Genomic DNA, 15,070 nt, shown 5'->3' on the forward strand with positions numbered 1-15,070 from the left:
TTATTTTTGACATAAATGTGGGCGTGGCAATCTTCGAGCTCTTGTGTGTGATACTTCTGGTGAGCCACTATAACTAATGGTAGTTGTATTGCGAGTGACATGAGCAATAAGCCCCAAGAAGCAGTGGGTTACCAGTGCATTTTATAACAGTTAAGGGGCGTTGTTAGGCACGACGCGAGGCGGACCCCCTTATCTGTTATAAAATGCACTGCAACACCACTGCTTCGCGGGGCTTATTGCTTTTATAAAACTGTTACTTAATATGCATAGCAGTATTTCATAAAATAAAAGCAAACAAACAAGACAAACAAAGTAGTTCCTCAGAATCAAGTGTGGCTGCAACAGAGCGCAGTTCCAAAGCAACACAGATGCAGCAAAATGAAAATATGATTAAAGACTGTGGTGTTATTTTCATAAATCAACATTCATTTAATTTATACATTAACATTTATTTCGTGCAACTGTTGAAGTGATGATCAAATATGCTTGGAAGCATGCTGAACACTCTATTCAGTGTTTTTTGTTTTTAAGTTGCCACCCAGTATTAGTTTAATGCCTTCAAGAAAAATGTTCTTCTTTAAAGGGGTGGTGAATTTGTCGATTTAATTGTTTTATACTGTTGTCTGAGGTCTACTTATGATGTTTGCGTGGTTTTTACATTCAAAAACATCAAAAGCAATAAGTAATAGGCTATTTTGTAACATGGATTAGTGGCTGTCTGGAGAAATGGTTCGTTTGAAGGGGCGGGCCGCATTGAAGACCAGGACGTAAACGCCCACTTTTATGATTGGACAGCTTCATTCCCCGTCATTACATGTGGGCAAATGTTTTAAAAACATTAATGTGTAAAAATAGCAGCCGAACACATATATGTTTGAGACACAAAAAGATTCTGGGTGCTAAAGATGATACACATAAATGACAATACGTATAGTAAATTAGAAACAAAACTTTAAACTCGACGTGACTAAATTATCGTAAACAACACAGTAAGCGCGCATCAGATTATAAACTGTGGCTGATAAGCTCTTATATATAACTTTGTATATTTCGATTGTGCTTGTGAGGTTTCTTTTACATTCACGTAATGTTAAATACCACAGTTATATGATAAAAAATAAGCTTTGTTGAGTTTTGGACCGTTCAAACGCAACTCGCCTAAATTACCGTATACAACACAGTAAACGGGCATCAGAATCTAAATTGCAGCTGATAAGTCCTTCCTTATCACTAACTTTGTATATTTCTTTCGTTATATTACAGTCGTATGGTTAAGTGTTGCACCTTTTATTAATTGTTTAATGTTTTTAGTAAATTAAAACAGTCAAACATATGTGTTAAAACACGAATGTTACAACAGACATATCAAGCGATCTCTTCTAACAAAGCAATAGTGAAACGCAGTAACTTAAATAAAGTAAAATGTCTTACTGTGTATAATGCTGTGTCATTGTTGTCAGATCCAATATAAGTGGTGCTTTTAATCACAGTCTCTCTGCAAATCCAGCATCGACTTCTTTACAAATGAATCCGTGTACACAAAGTTAACAAACACTCCCCACGCGAGCTGGAACTTCTTAAAAAGCAAACTTTATCCACGCATTCCTAATGTTATGTTCTGAGCCTCCGAATTAAAGTATTCAGCTTCTGTGTTGTTCCCACGTGGTTCTTCCACAACCCAAGACTTTCGTTTCTATGGTTACTCTATCATAACAGATCCCCACGTCAAAATAAAAGTCAAAAAAATGTATTTAAAAGTCATTTTGGTTACATTTGGCAATCTTTAAAGACATGTTTACTGATTGTTGAGACACACGTGTATCACGCGGAGCTGTGGGGGGGGGGGGGGGGGCTACAAAAGTGGTCGTTGTATTTGGCTATGGGGAGGTGCTTCAATTCTACTTTGATGTCATATTTCTCCGAATTCCACACTTGGCTGTAATACTGGCTTGGTGCCAAAAACTGTTATATTTTAGTAGCACAGACGTTTTCAGTTCTTAAACTTGCAGGATGTTTATTTAAGTATGATGACCTTTTATATAACAAATTATCAAGTTAAAATTGATTCACTGCTCCTTTAAATAAACATAAAATATATCAAATGAAAGAACAGACCCTCCGCTTTCAAACAAACAAACAAACAAACAAACAAACAAAAAAACAGTTTCATCCTACCTTCATTCAAATTTTCAGCTAAACGCTGAGATAATTAAATTTTTGTGAAGAACTATTAAGAGATCAGATTCAGAGCCATGATCAAAACTTACACTGTGTTTTTAGTGTTGAGTGAATGCGTCAGAGTTTAAGTTGGGTAAGATTGCCATCTAGTGGATAATAGCTGTATGAAATATGAAGTGATACTTTTGTAATGCTGTCTGAACCTTGGGGTTACCGGGTATTTTATAACGGCTTAGAACGCATTTCAACCAATCAGAATATAGAACCAAAACGGGCCGTTTTATAATGTTTATTATGAAATCCAGAAAGACCGGCATCATTTGTGCAGTTAGGGGTTGCCATAATAGACGCTGGCAGTTACTCGTCTGGTCTGAACTTAACTTCCGGTCTCTGTTTGTTTAATGGTGTGACTAGTGTCTAAACTGAACTCTGGGACAAATACCTCGTCGAAAATAACAAATGTTTTGGATTCCTAAAGACAAAGGTAAACGGCGATCATGGATCATTGCTATGTGAAGGGAGGTTTGGCAGACGGTTTTTAGTTAACATTGCCCTGCTGAAAAAAACAGCATACCAGCAAGACCAGCATATGTTGTGTTTTGGTGCTGGTTTGCTAGTAAACACCAGCTAAACCAGCATCAAACCAGCACCAGCATTAGCACCAGCTAAACCAGCAACAAACCAGCATTAGCACCAGCTAAACCAGCATTAGCACCAGCATCCCATGCTGGTCATACCAGCATATGTTGTATTTTGGTGCTGGTATGCTGTGACCACCAGCTAAACCAGCATAGACCAGCATAATTCCCATGCTGGTCTATGCTGGTTTGATGCTGGTTTTTTCAGCAGGGTGTATACATTATAGTACACATTTTACACAGCAACGTTAGTTTAGTGTTGTTTTTTATACACTTTAGCTATAAAATATGAACTACCCTAATCTACTTGTTGTTTATTTTGCTTGTTATCAGAAATAAACTACTCAATTGTCTTTGCAGAGTTTGCCGGAAGTTACGTTTGTCGCATGAAAGCCGTTTGTTTATGTTGTTACTGCTGAAACTGTCTATAGCTGGTACAAACACATTAAATGTCTACAAAGCAGTTGTTTTGAACATAATCCACGCACAAGAGCTGAAGGTGCCGGATGTAATTGTTTAATATGTTTATTATGGTTTGTTCAATGTTTTGAATGAGAAAGATACTACTGCTGACGGACTGCATTATAAGCTTGATGTGCTGCATAGATTCAAACAAGGCAATTAAAAATTGCATAAAAAAACTTAACCCGGGGGACAGCGAGATACATATTTTAAACACTGACTGTCCCACTGTACAAATACTGGTATGTCTCTGTGCTTTTATAGTTGCGCATCAAAGACCCGTCACCTCCGAGCAACAACCCAAAATAATTGAATATATCTTCATATGATATATCAGGCCGCTTCTTCATTTCATCCTTACACTGGGTTACACATGGCAGGTGTAGTAAATATTTACCATAATACCAAATCATGTTTTGTGCGTGCTCCCACGACACGAACCGGAAGTCTCGCAGAGAAATAGGAAATACGTCGCCATCACTTACTTCTGCGTTCGAATATAAGGTGAATCCAGTAATGTCATTCACTGAATGATCAAACCCTGAAGATGATCTTCTCCTAAAGAAAATCTAATGAACTTCAATAGAAACAAAGACATCCTAACATCTGTGTAGTTTTGAATTTAGCTCAGTTTTCTATTTGAAAGCGATGATGATTTGTATTTATTATCACTTTGACATTTATAATAAAAGGACTGTAGTGTAAGAGCATAAATCAGAGATGAACGTTCACACACATAACTGACCTGCATTATATAAACATCTGATAGCACATATGGTCCTGTGATATCTTTCAGTTTCTGTTAATGTTATATTGGCTTGTGTTGTGTGTTTCAGGTCTTTGTCTGTGAAAAGAGAAGATCTGTGTTTATTTGAGACAGGAGGAAACATCAGTAAGTATCTGATGACTACAACAACAGCAGTACAGTCATTCACATCGGTCAACCACACAAACATCTGAATAGTCAAATAACACAAGTGTGCGTGCTAGAGGTCTTCACGGGTCCACTGAGATCTGAAACTCGAGGTTGAATGAATGTGTTTTTGCCGAACAGACCTGAGAAGACCCGAAATCATGTTCGTGCATGTGTGCATCGAGTCCAGTTTAAATGACTTCCGTATTGGCATCATCAGAGAGATCGGATGCTTGCCCCTCAGTTGAGACAGACCTGTCAATCAATTTTCGATGCATATTTTAGCGGTTACCTCGGTGTCGTCATCAGATTACAAATGAAAATAAATGGAGCAGTAGGACGTTTACATTCGGGTTTAAAATAAATTGCCACTGTGCCAGGTCAGACTCTGTCAAATTTGTAGCGTTTTGAAAAAAGTGGATGAAAAAAAATATTTATGCAAGTCAGGTTGATGTAAAAAGTGAATTTCAGGTCGGGTCATTTCTTAGGACCTGAGAAGACCTCTAATGCGTGCATTTAACTAACAGGATTTCGCACTTGATCTATTGCATGTGTTATGCTAATAAATCAAACTACAGTTTTCATATTCAGACTGTTGTAATACCTTTACATGTTTATTGCGATACATAAAGTGTCAGTGTGATAAAAGCAGTGTTGTTGTGTGTTTTTGTGTTTGTTTAGAGGAGAGATGTTTAGATGAAGAGACGTATATCGCAGCTCTACTAGAGCTCAATCCCAGTGCTGAGTGGGTCATAAAATCGGTTCAACATGGCCTGGGCTGAAATCTGCCAAATCAACCAATCACATCGCACGATTTAGAGAGGAGGACAGGGAAACAGCAGCTCTCTCATCATCATCGTCATATACTGTAGTGGATTCAGATTGAATATATCTGCATATTTCCCTCATGCAGCAGTAGATGAGATGATATTTAATCCATCAATTACACACAAATAATTCTTATTTAGATATTTTGTAATCTGCCAGTAGAAGCCAAAGGAAGGTCAAAGTGTTTCCCGGTTTAATCACATTTGGCACTTGGTCATCTAATTTCATGTGTTTTAACTGCTGATGAAAACACAAATGTTCATCTCGTGATGTACCAATCTCATTTTGTATCAAGAAAATTGAGTTCACTGACAATTAAACCTAGCTATAGTGGAGAAATGATCTCATTTTTATTACTTTACTACTTCTGGACATTTTAGTTCTTGCCCCCTGTTGGTTAAAGAGAGAACAGCAGACAGATCTGTGCCTATGAGAGAGCAGATTTAAAGGGATAGTTAACCCAAAAATGAAAATTCTCTAACCAAACCATTTGTGGACACCATTTACTTCCATAGTAAGAAAAAAGAATACTATGGAAGTAAATTGGGTCCACGAATGGTTTGGTTAAAAACATTTCTTAAAATATCTTTGTTTGTGTTCATCAGAAAAACGAAATTTATACGGGTTTGTAACAACATTAGAGTGAGTAAATTTTATTTTTGGGTGAACTATCCCTTTAAACATGAGCTTAGTTGGTTAAATACAAAGTTAGATGTGTTTCATGATGGACATCGAGATACTGAACATTTTACAATTTAAACAGTTTTTCACAGTATTAAGAATGAGATTTTTTGGAATGTCATGAAATGCACAGTGCAAAATGTTTTGCTCTTAAAATTAGCCACTTTTCAGTTTTTACTTTTTTTTCAGTAAATATAGACTATATATTATTTTTGTAAGTAAAATAAAATCTGCCTTTTTAAGGACCCACAAATCTGCTTTAATTTTTTTTAAGCAATTTTTCATCATATATGTAATAACGGTCTCGACTAAACACTCCATTTATATTTTATATGTCCTTTTACTAATAAACTGATTAGCTGTTCACTTAAGATGGTGAATGTACAGTTTTCTGTTTTACAGCATTTAGGAAAATAATGCCGCTATTTGTTGAGAGAAACTGTTTGTTCTTACATGAAGCCTTCAGACACTCAAATGATCCTAGAACCGTTAAAGGGTTTATGACAGAAATCACTTTAGTGGATGGAGACGTGCACTTAACCTGAACTTACAGTGATGTAGATGATTATTGATTTTTATTGTGCTAAAAACTGTGAATATGGCAGAGAATGACTTGTTGTATGTTTTAATGCTTCAAAATAACCACTGTTCATAAAGGTTTGCTTTTTTAAATAAAAAGTCAATTCTTTATCTCTGTGTCTTGTCATGCCTTCTTATTTATCAACTGGCTATGTTTACATGCATTTTGTCAATTTGACTGAATTTAATATGATTAAAGGTTACAATACAGTGGTTCTTATAATGGGTCACATTTTTTTTTAAATGTTTAAATCTCTCCCCGTAAATGTGTTAGGATACCAATAAAAACACACTGTGCAAAATTTTGAATTGTTCCTACAATATCTAGAGGTTGCTCAAAGCCTTTGAATAAAAACTGTACCATTTAAAAACGCACAACACACATAAACTTGCTTCTTGGAGGGTAACTTTGTTCCAGTTATTTCAGTTTCTTCTGATCTGAGTAACCATATAGCGGACTTGCTTCGTGTTGCTTCAGCCATTGTCTCAGTGTTTATTGTCTATTGTGCTTCATTCACATTGAAGCTTTCTTGCTTTGAAAGACATTTCACAACTAAAACAGGAGTTTAAATTGCATGGAGCATGGTCAAAAAAGTTTATTTCTGCCATATATTGTTAAACAATTATACATGCTAGCACAAAGTATCACATAATACACCAATGTGTGAAACTTCACAGGTCTTGAGCAACCTCTAAATATTAATTCATATTGAAAAATGTTGCCCAATTTTTTATTTGTTTATTTAAACATATTAGTGGGGTGAGAGCATGAACTTTTAAAAGTTGAAAAATAAGGACCACCCTAGTTTACATGCACCCTAAACATTGCAATCTGATTAAAATGTTTGTTTACATGTACATTCTATATAATCTGAACCAAATGTCTGCACAAGCGCACAGCCAGGGTTGCCAGATTCGCATAACAAACCATTCTAATGGACATTCCCAACTAGTCCAAAAGCATCCCTATGACTATTCAGTCCAAATACCAATAACTAATAAACAAAATCCTTTCATCTTTAACTCACAGAGACAGTTTAAACAGAATCCCAAATCTGTTGTTGAAAAAAGCAGATGACTTTGCAACGCCACCCAGTGGACAGCAGCTTAAACCAGCAAAAACCAGCTGGTAGCTTATGCCAGTCTTAGCTGGATTTTTCAGTAGGGTGCCATGTTCTTATAAAATATACAGACAAAAGCAAAGTGTTAATGAATTATTTTATTGCTATTTTACACATTAATGAAAAACTCACTCAACAGTCATGTGACGTCTGTGATTGGCTGTAATGATTAACACTCCAAAAACAGGGAATAAAAAAAATGCTTTGATGCAATGTAATAAGATCTAAATATATTTTTATTATTTATTTATTTAATTGCATTGAAAGCACATCATTTTTAAAAACAAGCCTATAAACAGAGCTATTGGTAATACTTTACAATAAAGTTGTATTACTAAACATTGGTAAATACATTAACTAACACGAACAAACAGTGAACAATATAGTTTTTTCAAAATGTATTCATTTTTGTTAATATCAAACACAGTTATTCATGCTAGTTCACAATGCATTAATTAATGTTAACAGTTAACGTGTACGACTCAAGCAGAGGAGAGCGTGCTTTTCCTGTAGCCGGTCCTCATTTATGGAACGCTCTGCCTTTAGAAATTAGGACGGCACCTTCCATCTCTAGTTTTAAGTCATTGTTAAAGACCCTCTTGTTTTCTCAAGCCTTCTCATGATTGCCCAGGGGTTCATATGTGCTCAATGAAGAAATACATTTATATGAATTATTATTTTTTTCATATTTTATTTTATATTTTAATCTTTCTTATAGAATTTTTATTTTAGCTGTGAATGTATTGAACTGTGTATGTGTGTATTTTTTGTGTGTGAAATGTTAGATGCACTGTTAAGCACTTTGGTCAGCCCTGTGGCTGTTAAGAAAGGTGCTATATAAATAAAGTCAACTTGAACTTAACACTTATTTTAGAAATGTATTAGTAAATGCCGAAATAAACATAAACTAAGATTGATAGTTCATTTTAGCTAATGCATTAACTACTGTAGTTGTTTAGAAATACAACCTTGTTGTAAAGTGTTACCAACATATACAATTATTATAGGAACACAATTTTCATCACATTTGACCTTAGAGTCAGATCACAAAATGATCCCATGCCCCCTTTAGTGGGGAATCTAGATATGAACAAGAAATGGACTTTGAACTATTATCTCTGTACACAGTTAATCCGCAACCATGCACAATGATGGCGCCAGCACTGTTTCATTTAGATTTGTATAATTTATTATTTATTAATTGCATCCAGAATGAAGCAAGTGATCAAAACAGCGAAGAACTGATCATATTTTGCCCCTAAAACAAAGTAACAGATGAAAAGATGCTTAAATGTTTTTAACGTTGTATGCAAAATCCACTAGGATCAAAAATCATTTTCAATGGGTATACGCCTCTGTACACATGCATGTACTGTATCAGAGGGTCTGAAGAGCATTAGAAACTACACAAACAGTGTAGTGTACGTCTACATGATAAGAACATGTTTGCACTGATGTGATTGTATAGTAGCTTGCAGTGCATTTGTGTACTGATGAAATGGAGTCTGGACACATCGTGGTGGAGAAAGCCGTCCGTCTCTTATAAGGTCACACACAGAATCTAACATGAGCTTCAGCTGAACTTCATCTGGAGATAAAACACAACGCTATGTTTATACACACCATCAGTACTTAACAAATCTTAATATAGAGTTTGTTGCTTTACCTTTTCGGTGGTGTCTCTTCCACTGAGTGAGCCAGAAACCTTTCAAAGTGACATTCTGGAATATCAAAGACTTCTGTATTTAAAGAAAACACAGAAATGTGGGTTGGTGTTTTTGTGGTGTCATTTTGGTGACAGCATAGCATCAAAATTGCAAAAAATCTACACTGTAAAAAATACTTTGTTAAATCAATTCAGATTTACAAGTCATGTCAATAGAGATGAGTTGTCACAACTTATAAAATATAGTTGAGAAAAGTCAACTTAAATTTATAAGTTATAACAACTCACCTGTAGTTATAACAACTCATCTCTAGTCAATATAAATAATAGTAAGTTGAAATGACTTGTAAATCGGAGTTGATTCAACAAATATTTTTAAGCCAGCAAAGTATTTTTCACAGTGTACCTGTCATGATCAAGTAAACACGATGTGCACAAAAATACTAGAAAAAGACCATTATCTATTTACAGTAGATATTAGAAATCTATCCCAGACAGCAGTAGACTCCGGCGTGGATCTGTGCCGGGGTCTATTGCTTTCTGGGATCTCACTGCTAAAGCACAAACAAGATGAGTTATATATTTAAAGAAACATACTGGATTCAAAATGTCTATTACAGACAATAACTTTGTTTTACAAAATAAGGATTAAAGCTGCAATCCGTAAATGTTTTTCATTTAAAAATGACCAAAAATCAGTTATTGAATATGTAGGAAAAAAGGCAAAGCACAACGCACGCGCAGAACATTACTCCGCAAATAACTGCAACTTTATATTTCAGTCAGAGATAGAAGCGATAGAAAGGCCAGACTTACAGACTGCAGCTTTAAATAAATAACTTTAAATGAAAATATGTGGGTCAAGGGATTCCTGAAGGGTTTACTGGGGCAGTAACAGACTATTAGCATGTATGTGACAGTGTTGTAAAACTCACAGCAGGTATCTGGAGAGGTTTTCTGGACATTCCTCCATAAGTGACCATTGTGCCGTGATGACTGAAGATCAGAAAATATCACAGCTTTCAACAATCTTCAATGGTGGCAATTAAGTTATTGTAAAATAGCATAAAACTGATATAAATATGAGACATACTCAAGATTAGACAACACAAGTCCTCCACTTAAACCTCCGACACAGTTCAGACCGAGTTTAGGTTTAGGAACCTCCTACAAAAAACGATTGACATTGATGTAGCATTTGCAGTCAAAACTTGAAATATAATTTCAGAGAATGTATTAATATACTGAAACATCTGTTTATATTTTCCTAAACTGTCTGGATGATAGTCCAGACATCATGTTTGTTTTTTTAAGATGACGGAAACATGCATGCGACAAAAAGGACACAGGTTTTTGGTGGACAACATAGTTTATAGGAATGCTGTGAATTTAATGCACTAACAAACCAACAAATGGAGAAGGGATGGCTCTTAAAAAAGTAAAGTGTTACCAGTTTTTGTATGCGCATTTATGAAGAAGAAACAGCATCATGGATGTGACATTTTAAAAACATCAACCAAGACTTTGCATGGGTATTAAAACTAACAAATATTGAAATGATCTGAGATATCAGTATGGTTAAAAAGTTTTCATAATGAAAAAATTGACATTTGCAAGGCATTTCCCACATAAAAATGTGTTCAGAGGTTTTGTTGAAATCATGTGACACTTAAATGTGTTTCCCAAGAGCAGAAAGCCCACCTTAAAGACCTCATGTAGACCTGACGACATCACTTCCTCTTCTGTGATGACATAATCACCTCCCAATGACCGAAGTTCCTGGCTCAGATCGGCACAGTTTGGTCTGAATGAAAGCGTTTGAGAAATTGTTGAGCTTGAAATGTAAAAACGATACTATGATCTGTATAGTATGTACAAAGACACTAAAGTTTATCAGTGCTGTGTATTCTTCATGCTATAGTGTGAGTTATAAATGTATACCCTGCACCTGTCTCTAATCATGTTGATAGTTTTAAGACCCAGAGCAGCTGAGATCTGAATGACAGCTCGTCCAACGGCGCTGTTCGATCCGTTCTGAAGAACTGTGCACCCTACAGATCAAGAGAGAGCAGATGAAGTGTGATTTAACAGAGACCACCGCTGTCTTACGGTTGTTCGTGATGATAAATAGTGAATGTTCTGACCGCGAGTGAGCGTTTGAAAGTCCAGCAGCATTCTGTACGCAGTGCAGGGATTCACAAAGACAGTAGCAGCTCCAAGTAAAGAGATGTCTTGAGGAACAGAGATCAGATCATGTTGCTTACACACAGCACCTGTCCTCCATGTACCTGAAACACACACAAACACACTGTTATACGGTTCCCCTTACTATATTATGTAATTCAACTACAATAAAACTGTAAATACCAAAGCCTGCATCTATGGGCACGACCCAATCACCAGGTCTCAAATGTGTGACATCACTGCCCACCTCCATCACTTCAGCCACGCCCTCATTTCCTCCCACAGCAGGGAGGGGACACAGGACTGGGTACCTGCCTACAGAGATAACACCATCAGCATCATCATCACTGATCTACAGTATAGTGTCTGAGATTATGATTAACAGACAGGGAAGTGAATGTGTGTGATCGTCACCCTGGATCATGTTGATGTCTGCAGGATTCACTGGAGCCGCCAGCATCTTCACCCTCACATCATGACCTCTGACCGGAGGCAACATCAACTGCTCCATTCTGAAGACATAAACCACATGACACAGATACTGTCACCTCACAAACATACTGCATTCTGATATACTGCGAATATATAAAGTTTGGAAATGATTCTCAATTGATTAAAACTATTCTTAACAACAAATACAATTTGTTTGTGCACGTTCAGATTGGAATCTAAAATAACAACCAAGCTACGTGCATGGGATTTAACATAAGGAGCAAGAGGACCGAGGTTGCCAGTGAAATAATTTTTTGGATTTTAAAGGGCCAAAAACTTCAGTTTTGTTGTCATTTAACTATAGATAATTTTTAGTCATCCAATTTTTTATTTCTTTCAGGCAGTCCAATAGAGGCTGCAAGGAGCTGCTGGTTTTAAGTGGGATGTACAGTTGGGTGTCATCCGCATAAAGACGGAATAAGATATTCAATTTTCTGATAATGTTACCCAGAGGAAGCATGTAAAGGCAAAAAAGTATTGGACCCAAAATAGATCCCTGGGGGACACCATAAGACACAGGGGCAGAGGATGAGGAATACTGGCCTATAGATATTGAACAAGACCTTTGTTGGAGGTAGGAACAGAAAAGGTTAAGTTCTATACCCTTTATGCCAGCCCATTGTTCGAGACGCTCTAATAATATACCATGATCTACGGTGTCAAATGCAGCGCTAAGATCCAACAGGACCAGAATGGCGTAGTCACCTGAGTCAAGAGTGAGCAACTGGTCGTTTGTCACCTTTAACAGGGCTGTCTCAGTGCTGTGACGTGCTTTAAACCCAGATTGAAATGGCTCTAGAATCTTTATTGAGTTGAGATAGGGAACCAACTGTGTTAAAACCACCTTTTCCAAAATTTTTTATAGAAATGGCAATTTAGAAGGCCCTGAGGCAGCAAAGTTTGCCCAATTCATGATGTTCCCTCCACTATACTTCACTGTTGGGATGATGCTTACTGTTTGTAAGCTGTACCCGTTTTGCTCCATAGTATTTTTCCCAGTAGCACTGGGGTTTGCCAAGGTTCTCTTTGGTTGGAAGCTTCAGGCTCACAGCAATGTTTTTTGGTGTTCTGCCATAGACACTGTGCCTGTTCAAAGACTTACATATGGTATACTCATGAACAGAGACGTGTGCCAGTTCAAATGATGTCTTCAAGCCTTTAGCTGTTACTCATGGGTTCTTCTTTACTTCATTGAGTATTCTGCGCTGTGCCTTAGGAGCCACCTTGGCTGTGCACCCACTTTTAGTAAGGGTAGCTACTGTATTAAACTGTCTCCACTTATAGACATTTTGTCTAACTGGAGACTGAAGGAAGTCTAAACATTTTTAAAATTGTTTTGTATCACTTTTCAGCCTTATGGAGTGCAACAACTTTTGATCGGATATCTTTAGAGAACGCATGGTTTATAAGAGCCGATGCTTATTAAGTACAGCAATCTTAAAATGTTTGAGTTCTTTTAATCAAATAAAATTGTACTAAACCACACCTTTAAACTCATTTTATTAATTGGACTCCGGTTTGCCAGCTTCCAACACAAATTAGCTTTCATTAAATGAATTAGTCTATGGGTTCACTCACATTTTCCTCCAGCACTGTGAATGTTTAATGGGTGTTTTCAGCTTAGGCACATTGTGTTTGTCTATTGTTGTGACCTGATGAGGATCAAATCACATTTATGGCAAATTACTGTAGAAAACCAGTTTATTCCTAAGGTTCACACACTTTTTTCTTGCCACTGTATTCCAATAACAATGAAGTGTGAATGTAAAGTTTAAAATTTACAAATGGGTAATAACTGGGTAATGTTGTAACGTAATTTCATGGTAATATTATTTTTAAACCACATACAAGTAATTACTGTGCAGTTTCCAGACAATAACAATGTAAATTGTGTTGATTTAAAGGTATAACAAAATGATAATAATTGTAGTGAATATCTACTTACTGTACTGCAAAAATGGTCAGGATTTACTTATTGTTAAGTAATAGTTGTGTAATTACGTGTTATGAAGGAGTAAAATGTTGGTAAGTACATAATAACAAAGTGATCAAAGAGACAAACCAAGCGGAGTTACTGTAGATGGTTAAATTAAGTAATTTCATAGACATAGACAACATGGTATCAGGGCTGTGAAATACACTATGTCTGTTTCTATGTAATTTCTCAGCTGTGTTGATATACCCATAAAGTCTCCTTCTGTTGTTTCTTTGTAGTTACCTTGAAATAAATGAGGCAGTTTTAAAGAACCTTCATTATCAGGTCTGTAAAATGCACAATCACCTAAATTCCAACGATTTGGGTGTGATTTACTTCGTATAACTGAGTAATTCACACTCAAATCCCAACTAGTTATTACCGATCTGTAAAGTGCTACGTTAAAGTGTGTACCTGACAGTGTTGACATCTGGTGAATGTTCTCTGTAGACTAAAGCTGAGCAGTGATGAAGAGATCTTAATGTTCTCCAGCGGTTCCTCAGTAAACCCATCTGTCCATGAGCAGCTCTGTGTAAACCTCTCAAGACCATGACTGCTTCTCATCTGATGTTAACTATGAGCTCTAGTGAACTTAACTTACTGAAAAATGTTTGTCAACTTCCTGAAAAATTATTGTCTATGTCGTAATCCTGATACTCATTCACATATAATCATCTTCTCCACGGATAATATCATTATTTCATATTTTATGTGTCTTTTGGAAAAGACTGAAAGAAAAATGCTTTAATTCCCTCTGTAACCAATTCACAAAGCTAAAATCTGATAGGAAACTGATATTACAGCATCTACACTTAAATCACAGTTTGAAGATCTATCAGTCGCTCATTAATGCACATTTAATATGATAATTGGGATAAAATAACTATCAGTATAAATAACTATTATTTTCAGTCAAAAATAAAATCACATTTTCTTGGAGAATGCATTTATTACCAATATGTTGAACCATATGTTTATATTTACATTGATAATGAAATATACATGTGTTATGGATGTGACAAATAAGGAAAAAAATTTGGGAGACAAAACTGTGTAGGAATTCTGTTAATTAAAATGCACAAACAAATGAAGAAGGGGCGGCTCTTCAAAAAACAAATTTTACTTAAATTTCCGTGTGTATATTTAAGAAGAAGAGTCAATGTTATGGATGTGATATTTCCTAAAGCCTCACTTACCAAAATATAGAAAACGTTTTTTTATAACTGAAATCTCGCATTGGTATTTAAGCCACCAAATATTGACATCTGAAAAATCAGTACGGTCTTAAACTTTCTTTTTTATAGTAAGATTGACATTTGCAACTGTTGACATATGAATCTCTTCTCAGTTTAT

The 15,070-nt window shown here is 36.0% G+C and overlaps 2 protein-coding genes across 5 annotated transcripts in view; one reads left to right on the top strand and one right to left on the bottom strand.

Moving 5' to 3' along the window:
- Nucleotides 1-6,390, top strand: part of arhgap18 (Rho GTPase activating protein 18) — a 37,585-nt gene extending 31,195 nt beyond the window's left edge. For all 4 annotated transcript variants that reach the window (XM_065268992.1, XM_065268993.1, XM_065268994.1 and 1 more), the window contains 2 exons: nt 4,115-4,170; nt 4,873-6,390. In XM_065268992.1, coding sequence (XP_065125064.1) covers nt 4,115-4,170; nt 4,873-4,973 — 157 coding nt within the window. In that variant the 3' untranslated portion in view covers nt 4,974-6,390. The remainder of the gene's footprint in view (nt 1-4,114; nt 4,171-4,872) is intronic.
- Nucleotides 6,391-7,668: 1,278 nt separating this feature from the next.
- LOC135750069 (enoyl-[acyl-carrier-protein] reductase, mitochondrial) lies at nt 7,669-14,290 on the bottom strand. Its single transcript, XM_065268846.2, has 10 exons — nt 14,132-14,290; nt 11,665-11,762; nt 11,434-11,565; nt 11,211-11,354; nt 11,015-11,117; nt 10,768-10,870; nt 10,160-10,233; nt 10,002-10,062; nt 9,067-9,139; nt 7,669-8,988 (listed from the first exon to the last, which is right to left on the bottom strand). Exons 1-10 carry the CDS (start codon nt 14,266-14,268, stop codon nt 8,828-8,830), a joined length of 1,086 nt encoding a protein of 361 aa, XP_065124918.1. The 5' UTR covers nt 14,269-14,290; the 3' UTR covers nt 7,669-8,827.
- Between the last annotated feature and the right edge of the window lie 780 nt (nt 14,291-15,070).

Source organism: Paramisgurnus dabryanus, chromosome 12 (assembly GCF_030506205.2).
Source record: "Paramisgurnus dabryanus chromosome 12, PD_genome_1.1, whole genome shotgun sequence".
Taxonomy (NCBI): Eukaryota; Metazoa; Chordata; class Actinopteri; order Cypriniformes; family Cobitidae; genus Paramisgurnus; species Paramisgurnus dabryanus.

Excerpts from the sequence above, each read along its gene's own strand:
- LOC135750069 (XM_065268846.2), bottom strand. The coding sequence starts at position 14,268 with ATGGTCTTGAGAGGTTTACACAGAGCTGCTCATGGACAGATGGGTTTA. Across the intron at positions 11,566-11,664 it reads AGACATCAACATGATCCAGG|GCAGGTACCCAGTCCTGTGT; the intron begins GTGACGATCACA and ends TTATCTCTGTAG. Across the intron at positions 9,140-10,001 it reads AACCTCTCCAGATACCTGCT|AAGTCTTTGATATTCCAGAA; the intron begins GTGAGTTTTACA and ends CTTTAAATACAG.